Genomic DNA, 10,040 nt, shown 5'->3' on the forward strand with positions numbered 1-10,040 from the left:
TTCACGAACGTTTAATGCTTTCTTTTTTAGAAATTACGTTTGCGAAGTTAGCAACGATTATATCGACTAAGTCCAACAACGACTTTTCCGCACATTGCTACTGTGCTGAAGACGCGAATCAATTTGTGCTGTCACTAAAAGGAAGAATATTATCTAACCGAGTCAGAACAGAAACGCAGTAGAAGGCAAGTGGGTTTGCACGAGCGTGAGTCTGCAAGGAGGAGACACATCAACGATGGAATGTATGTCCATAAACGAGGATAGTGCGAGAAACATTTGATGTAGCATACAGTCACATAAGTTAGAGAATTTGTATTGGTTTCACATTTGTAAACATTAAATACTGTTTCCTACATTGTGAAAACTTTCTCCGACAAGGAATTTAGGCAAAATAATTATAATTAGAAAATAATTAGACAATGGAATTTAGACAGGATTAGGAATTAACAAAATTTAAGAGCGTTCTGTACGATTCTGTGGAATGTTTCCACTACATCCAGGTTTTTGTGGTCATACGCTGGTCAAAATTTAAAATCAAAATTGTAGAATTTTGCTAGGTTCTGCAGCATCTTAGGGTTATGTACAGGGTGTCTGTTCAAATACAGGTACGAAAAAGCTCCGTATTTAAGAATAATGTCATATATAAGAAATTGTTCAATTTCTTCTGCTGTGATGTTGTCTACAACTGGTTACACAGTATCGCGTGGACATTTTCATAGCAACTAGTATGTGTTTGAATTTTACATCTCCGATCGACACTCGCCCAATTGAATCGTACTGCCAGGCAGTGACAATCGGCTTGGGAGGATGATGAAGCAATTGGCCCGCCGGGTTAGCTGGTAACGTCTTGAGTATTTGGCAAAGATTGCATGTCTTTATTCTATTTTCTATGTAAGCTTTCATATTAGGAAAATAGTATTTCCTAAGCGCCGACTGGTATGTCTTGGTATACCCAAAATGTGGTGCCATTGGGTTGTTATGGATAGCCTCAAACCATTTGCCTAGTAAAGATTTCGGTACGCAAAGTAAATACAGCAGTCCTAATTGAATGTGTATCTGAGTCCTATATAACAATCCATTTTTAAGAGAAAAGTATTTCGCCGCACGGAGTGTAGATAACGTGTTAGGTTCTTTATTTTCCAATACAGTAATAATATCCGAAAATGAAGGGTCTTTCCTTTGTTCATCTGCTAAATTAGGTAACATAATGGACTGGTGAATTTGAAAGGTGTGCTCTAAAGAGTGCGAAGCAAAAGCTTTAGCGTCTTCCGTGTCTGAGAAGTTATCAACTTCTTGATTCTCGTCCTGTTGTATATCTTGCTTGTCTTCTAAGCGCCTAAAATGTCTGCAGGATGCTGCTGACTTTTAATGTGTTAAATTTCAAAATTGTAATCCGCTAAGAATATTTTATAACGACTAAATTTCCCGACTTTGTCAGGCTGGGTATTGAGTGAAGCCAAGCATTTAGCATCTATAATTAATTTAAATTTTCTATTTAGTAAGAAATATCGGAATTTTCGCAGGACATTATCATTGCATATAGTTCTTTTTGCCATGTTGAGGCCTTTCTCTCACTTTTGGTAAAACGTCGACTACAATAGGAAACAATACGTTCCTGATTAGTTTTATTATCATAACAAGCCAATATGCCGCCTGCGGAGGTTGACGATGCATCTGAATATGCTCGGATTTCCAATGATGGATCAAAATGAAACAAAGATGGAGCTTGTATAATATCCGTCTTAAGTTTTTCAAATAGCTCATCATGCTGTGTTGTTCATTCAAATTTTGAATTTTTGTCCAAAAGAATTTGAAAGGCTTTCACTTTTTCCGTAAAATCTTTAACATGTGCTCTCAAGTGGACAGTATTTTAGTATATACTATTTCCTTTTATAAAATAAGTGTATTTATATGTCTTCATAACATTCTACATAAAACTGTTTGATGGGAACGCCACAATGTATTTGGCACTAGTTAGCAATGCTCAGGAGCGCAGCCACGGGGGAGGGGGGGGGGCACAGGGTCCAGACTTCCCAAAACTTTCGAAACTCGATTAACATTTGTAGACTTTCTTAACGAACTATACTAGTTTAACACAGAAATGATTGATGTAGGCTAAGTATTTTATTTTACACATCATGTACTCTTACTTTTCTTATAAAAACAATCGTTTTATCATTTCTTCTTAAAATATAGGTGTCAGTAATTAGGAATTACTTATAGTCTTTTCGGGTGCAGAATAAGACAGGTTTGATATTACATAGACGTATTGGACTCCCTCAAATACTTTGGACCCCTCCAAGCAAACATTTCTGGGTGTAAAACTGACAATGCATTTGTTTTGATGTTCTTTGACTTTTGGCTTCTGTTAATGCTGATCCTACATCCAGGCCCGTGCTGGCCCACCGAGACATCGGGACGTGTCCCAGTGCGCCCTCCCAAATATCACAGTATAATAAAGGTACAAGTTTTTAGTAATAAATTCTTACAGTTTTATTGGTAAAGAACCCGTGAAAGGCGCAGTGCGCCCTTTACATTAGGCGCCCTTGCGAGACCACATCAAAGATGAACGATTTTATTTACTCTTATGTATAGCACAGTTCTGTACAATAAATACATACAGTTACTGTTGGTAAAGAACCCGTGAAAGGTAGAGTGCGCCCTTTACATAAGGCGCCCTACGAAACATTACATTATAGATAAGTGGTTTTAGTTATCCTGTATACCAGTTTTGTAACAAATTCAAATACTGACTGGTAGTACAGAATCTGTGAAGAATACAAGGCGCCCTTTACATAAGATGTCCTGCGAAATATCACATTATATATTTTTTTATTTTATTTTATTCTTCTGTATTTCAGTTTTGCATTATAAATCCATACAGTTGCTATTGGCAGAGAACAGGTAAAGAGTATAATTACTTACAAAAATATTATAAAGTTATGTAGCTATAAAACGAAACAATGTGATACATCAAGAATAGTTCGGATAGTCAAACGTATGATGCATTTATGTAATACTACACTGACACTAGTCTGTAATTTACGATTTTTACGGCATCGAAACTTTCACAGTCTTAATATGCATCCATATATCTGAGCATATTGATTGTTCCTGTGTGTTTTAAAGCAGTGTTCGGATAATCAGTACCTATTGTACTTCTGAAATATAGCTATATTAATTTCCGTAAAATGTGGTATTCCTGTCACCACGACACGGCGCGTTCTCAGGTTGTGGATCGAGAAGAAGGCCTCTGGGATATAGAGGTTAGCTGCGAATGTACTGAATAAGCAGTCGGGGACAGACAAGGGCGGGCGGATCCTTCAACTTGGGGATTTGGTGTGGGGCTAACAACCTCATCCTGTAAAAAAAAAAGAAGAAGAAGAAGAAGGATTGTTCAGATAAGTTCGCAGACTCCTCGGATCAGAACTGATAACTTGGTACGAACACAGCAAAGTAAAATCGACATGTGATTTGGAACATGAAAGATAAGAAAAGAAGTCTCTATAGGGCAGGCGCGTTAAAATTTCTAAGGAATGAGTTTAGGAACAGAGGATGGACCTAGTGGGATATTAGGAAGTTAGATGAGAAGGAAATGGAGGTGTCAAGTCGGGAAATTTTAAGTTCTTTTACGGGGAACGAATTAAAAATTACCAACTAGGAACAGGGCTTTTCGTTTACAAACGAATACGTAATATCAGCAATTACATGGGTTGAATTTGTTAATGATAGATTTTCTTTTACTTCTCTTAAGGGTCGATGGTGTCATATTAACTATTGTTTTAAATGCACATACACCAACAGAAAATAAGGAAGGCGATAAAAAAAGAGTTTTTACGAAAGAATAGAACGGGTATTTGATCATCTCCTTCAATACCATATGAAAATTCTGTTAGGCGGTTTCAATGCGAAGGTAGGACTAGAGGATATTTTCAAACCGATTATAAGGAATAAATGTTTGCATAAGGAAGGTTGTGACAACGGCGTTAGACTTGTGAACTGTGCAACACCCATAAACATAAACCTTATCGTGAAGATTACAAAATTCCAACATCGCGACATTCATAAATATACTTGGACTTCATCAGGTAGAAAAAAAAACACATATTCAAACTGATCATGTTTTAGTAGACAGAAGAAAATAGTCTAGCACAACTGATGTTCGGTCGTTCAGAGGAGTTGATTGTGATAGTAAGTGAGATTATTGTTGAATAAAGAAAATATTCAATATCTGAAAACGGAGCGGTTTAATTTTTTAAAAAATAGAGGAGAGTCAGGTGAGAGGGGAGCCAGATTGAAGTGTCGAATAGAATCTCGAGTTTAGAAGGTTTGGAGTGCACTGGTGTTCAGGATACTTGGTTGAAATTAGAAATAACATCAAAATTTCAGCAAAAGAAATATTGGGGCACGCAGAAATACGTAGGAACAAACCATGGTTCAACCAGGAATGCACTAAAGTAGCAGAGGAGAGAAAACAAGAAACAGTGTTGGCTACAAAATCCGAACGAAATAACTACGTAAAATTTCATTGTCATCTGGCAGAAAACTTCCAAAGCTTTCAGAACAAAGAAACGCGACTTTTGAAAGTTAAAATCAATTAATTTGAAGATAATAGTGAAAACAAAACCATTCGGGGCATGTATAACTCATCAACAAACTTAAGAAGAGCTATCAACTTGTGCTTATATATTAAAGAAAGCTAATGGAACAGTTCTCACTCATCAGGATAGCATCTTAAATAGATGGAAAGATTTCTTTGAGATTTGCTTAAAACATAGCCAAAAACTAATGCGCGTGGAGAAAGTGAAATGCATACAGCATAACCGTATATTCCAGAGCCTAACCAGACAGAAATGGAAATCGCTATTAAAAAATTAAAGAAACACATCTCCGGGTGTAGACGAAATTCTGGTTGATTTAATTTTAGCTGGAGGGGAAAAATTGTAGAACAAGATACACAAACTCATTCTCCTTATCTGGAACAAGGAGGAATTACCACAAGAGTGAAAACAATCAATCATTGTTCCAGTTCAGAAGAAACGCAACAAAACAGATTTAATAATTATTGAGACATTTCTCTTCTGTCAACATCCAATAAACTCTCTTGAACATTCTATTTACAAGATTGACTCCATACGCAGGTGAAATTATTGGAGATTATCAGAGCGGATGTAGATAAAATCGATCAACTATCGACCAGATATTTACCATACGATTAATACTTGAAAAGAAATGAGAATACAATGTCCTGACACATCAATTATTGACTTTAGACTCGGGTAGGAGGGAAACATTGTATAACATGCTTACAGCATTTGCAATACCGAAAAAGGTAGATTAATTAAGATATGTTTAAATGAATCCCAAAGTAAGGTTTGAGTAGAGAAACTCTTGTTTACGAGCTTCACGTTGAGAATGGCCTGAAACAAGGAGATGCGTTGTCGCCATTATTATTAAACTTTGTTCTGCAGAACGCTATAAGGAAAATCAAAGACAGCAATCAGGACCTAGAGCTGAATTGTATTTGTCAAGTTATGGCGTATGCTGATGATGTAAATTTAATAGGGAATGATAGAACAATAGAAAGGAATGCAGAAATCTTAATTAACCCTTGCAGGGATATAGGCTTAAAAGTAAATGCAGAGAAAACTAAATAAATGGAAGTTTGTCGGGATCGTAATACTGCATTTTATGGATGCGTTAAAATACCAAATAATATTTTCTTTCGACAAAGTGGATACTTGCAAATATCTAGGATCATTATTAACAGACCAAAACCATAATCACTAAAAAATTTGATGTCTATTGAAAGCAGAGATTTCGTGTTAAAAATCAGAATCAGAATATTCAGTTAAAAATCTTTTGTTGTCCCTGTTGAGGGATTTGTAGCTCAAAACATAAAACTATAATCATGCCTGTTGTGCTGTACGGTTGCAAAACATGGTCACTGACTCGGAGGGAAAAAAATGCAGACTGAGTTGAAAACAAGATTCTTAAACCAATATTCGAACTCCAAGAGGAACGGGAATGGGGAAAGGCGGAAACTTCATAAGGAGGAACTGCATAATTTTATACCGTTTACCAAACATTGTTAGGATCATCAAGTCTAGGAGTCTCAAATGGGCAGGTTAGGTAGGCAGAATGGAAGAAATTAGAAACGCTTTCAAAGTTGTAACTGAAAATCCAAATAGGAAAACGACCGTTAGGAAGACCGAGGCGCAGATAGGATGACAATATTAAAATGGTTCTCGCAGAGATTGAAATATAAAGTAGAAACCGGGCCCAGTTGGCTAAGGACAGAAATCAATGGAGAGCTTTTGTAAACGCGGCACTGAACTTCCTGCGTCCATAGACCATAGAGCTATATTAAGTTGTTGATACATTTAGCTTCTTTTTATTTGACAGAAATGTTATTACAGGAACTAAAAAGTTTTTCTCTAGTAAAGAGGATTTCGATTCGAAGTTAGCTTTTTACGTTAATACTAAATCAAATTTGGCGGTGATTTTATATAAAATGGCACTTATACTTTCTTATATATATTCCCTTTTGTATGGGCGCCCTTTTAGTAGACTTGTCCACCGCCCTCATTAGTATCCCAGCACGGCCCTGCCTACATCTGGTGGATTTCAAAGTTTGCTTTCCAGAACTTAGGACGTTGATAAACGTTGTTTCACATCATGTGGAAGCATATTGTGTTCATCGTGCATTGCTTAACAACCAAGGCGGATGATGGAATGTAGTTATTCTTTTACGCATATGTGTGTGTTTATGTATGTATAGAGTTTGGAACAACCAGTTTTAAAAAGCATGTATCGATTTTAGAGTTATTGGCAAGTTTTGATTCATCCCCAATTCATGCGTTCTCATTTTATTAGTGTAATGTTTCTCTATGTTCTGTATTTTTAATTTTACATAACAACATTGTTATTATTATATAATTAGTTTAGCAGAATAATAATAAGCAACCATTTTGTCTAACGCATAGGGATGGGCACGAACCAAGCTAAAACTCGACTCGAATCCAAGTCAAGTTTCGAGTCGAGTCAAAGATCGAGTCGAGTACCGAGCCGATTTACTGTTTTTGGTGTCGAGTTGCGAGTCGAGTCGAGTTTGATAAATGGCTCGCTTGTTTTAACTCGTTTTGAAATCATAGCCTGATTGCACTGGAAAGTGAAAGCCATGAGAAATGTAAGCTAAGCAGTAATATGGAATACTTTTATTGTTGCTCACGAGAGGGTACACCGTTCGCATCTCGTTTCGTTTCGACAGCAAGACCACAAGAGTTTTTTTTTTATAACAAGCTCAGCTCGGCACGGCTTAACTGAGCCAATGGCTCGAGCCGGCTCGCTTGGGGTGAACCATCGGTTCGAGCTGGCTTGTTCGGAATGAGCCATCTGCTCGGTTCGACTCAACTGAGCCGAGGGCTCTAGCCGATTCGGTTGGGTGAGGTGTTGGCTCGGCTTACATCTCGGTTCGGGTCGATAGTCAATGTGCTGTGAGCGAGCTGCTTGAGTGGTTGACAATTCTAAACTCGAGCCGAGCAGTTTTGAAGATATTTGGCCAGTGCCCTATAATTTTTAACAATGTTTGTTTCGAGCCCAAATACTCAACCTAGACCCTCAACCCAAATTCAGAAGCTCGTGAACAACGTCCTCGACGCCTAGACTTCACGACTGCCGAGGTTGGGAATCAACTACTCTTTTAGTATTCAGATACAAACCGCCTATTTTTCATGTTTATACACAGTGTTGTTATAATAATAATAATAATAATAATAATAATAATAATAATAATAATAATAATAATAATAATAATAATAATAATAATAATAATAATAATAATAATAATAATAGCGGTAGTAATAGTAGTACGGAAAATTGAAGTAATAAGATTTTTTCAAATATTTAAAGTTTCGGACCTAAAAGTAACGCTTTAGTAACGCGTTACTTTCGAAGTAAAGTAACAGTTCAGTTTTTGGGGCAAATAACGCGTTAGTAACGCGTTACATTTTACGAGAAAGTAAAGTATTTAGTTCGTTCAATAATGATTGGCACTTCCCCTATAACTGGTGCCAAGAAGCAGTTTGAAATATTTGTTGATGTATGCATTAAGATCGACTATAGTACTATCAAACCCCATAAATGTATTTGTTTCTTTCCGTAGGTAGCACATTGTAGCAGCAGTTGTTCCAACTTGCCATGAAGCTGGTGGACAGCGAAAAGACAGCATGGAAGCAGACACACATGGGCAACGGTGGACAGTGTGATTTCTCTGGAGGGAAGGAGTGAATACTTCAGACATCCACAACAGATTATTAGCCGTATGTGGGGACACAGCACCAAGTCGCAGATCGGTGTTTCGTTGGATATCCGAATTCAAAGAAGGCAAAGACAGTGTTACAAAAAACAAAAGCACTGGGCGTCCTGCAACTGCACGCAGACTAAGCAATGCCGCGCGAGTGAATGATATGATAATGGAGCAAAGGAGAATCACGTTTTATGAACTAGAGAAAGAAACAGGTCTATCACGGGGTTCCCTCTACACTATCATTCATGAGAATTTGAAGCTGCACAATTTGTGTGCACAATGGGTGCCTCATAAATTCACCGTTGCACAGAAACAAAAGCGTGTGATTTGCCAGCAGTTGATGCAACAGTACAGTGAAAGTCCGACCGAGTTCTTTGAGACCGAGACTGCAGAAAATAAACTCCAATCCATGGAATGGAGGCATACTGGAAGCCCTCGTCCCAAGAAGGCACGGATGGGACTATTCGTGCGGAAACAAATGGCGACCGTTTTCTGGATCAGGAAGGGATATTGCTGGTGGAATGGCTCCCTCCCAATACGTCCATCGACAGTGAGAGCTACTGCAGTTCACTGCATAGACTCCTCCGACGCATCCAACAATGCCGACAAGGAAAAGGGGCGGGGCATTCTTCTCCAACACGACAATGCACGGCCACATGTCAGTCGCCAGACAATTGCCACAGTGCATGAACTAGGGTTTAGTGTACTGCCGCATCCTCCATATTCGCCGGATCTGGCTCCTAGCGACTATGCTTTATTCGACATAATGAAAGATGGCATGAGAGGCAAAAAGTTCAACACAAATGATGAACTCCACGCAGTTGTCCGCCAGTGGCAGAAAGATACCCCCAAAGAATGGTTTGCTGCACAAATAAGGAAGCTTCCAGAACGGTGGCAAATGTGCATAGACATTGCCGGGGAATATCTCTAAAATAAACTGTAATCGTTTGTTCAATAAATGGTTCCTGTGAAAACAAATTAATTGTAGTGCCAGTCATTTCTTAACGCCCCAAGTAACTTGTAACGCGTTACACTTTTTACAAGTAACTTACCCAACACTGTGCTTTCCATCGAAAAAGACCTGACAATAAGAATACCAGAGTTTAACCAGCATGTATTAGGCAGATTTGTTCCAATCAAAGAGGGGAGAATGAACTTACTAATTAAATAAGGTGACTCATCGGATAAAATGTTCCGCATTATTATTTTTTTTTATTTTTTTTAAACACGATGTTATTTAATTTCATGTGTCACATAGCATTTGCATCTAAATTTATGCTGATTAGTCAAATAAACCCACTTCATATTATACGGTACCTTCTGTCTCCAATCGTTCGTACTGCAACACCCGAAACCACAATCCGCCGGCCGCCACTGATCATACTAACAAATACAATATAGATTCATGCGTACTATGTAAGCAGGAAGGAAAGCATGAAAATTAAAAGAAAAGTATTTGCGAATAACAATTCCTAGTAAAAAGGGAAACGAAACAAAAGTAATTGTAAGTAGGGTATATTAATACAACCGTAATTAATTATGAATATAATGTTGAAAGCAAGTATATATGACTATGATTAGGGAAAGCTATAAGCGCAACCTTATTCTTCCTCATAATAGTTACATCATTTAACCATAAACCTTCAAACGTACACTACGTCCAAGCAGCTCAACAAATAAATGAAAAATATACATATATGAGCAAAAACATCATTTTTGTAGTTGATCCTTT

General features: G+C 37.6%; 1 protein-coding gene across 1 annotated transcript; it reads left to right on the forward strand.

The window, feature by feature from the left end:
- The first annotated feature begins 8,474 nt into the window (after positions 1–8,474).
- LOC145672511 (histone-lysine N-methyltransferase SETMAR-like) lies at positions 8,475–9,239 on the forward strand. Its single transcript, XM_081741673.1, has one exon. The coding sequence runs from the start codon at positions 8,475–8,477 to the stop codon at positions 9,237–9,239; it is 765 nt and encodes a 254-aa protein (XP_081597799.1).
- The last annotated feature ends 801 nt before the right edge of the window (positions 9,240–10,040 follow it).

The sequence above is a fragment of the Thermobia domestica genome, chromosome 16 (assembly GCF_964235325.1).
Source record: "Thermobia domestica chromosome 16, izTheDome1.hap1.1, whole genome shotgun sequence".
NCBI lineage: Eukaryota > Metazoa > Arthropoda > Insecta > Zygentoma > Lepismatidae > Thermobia > Thermobia domestica.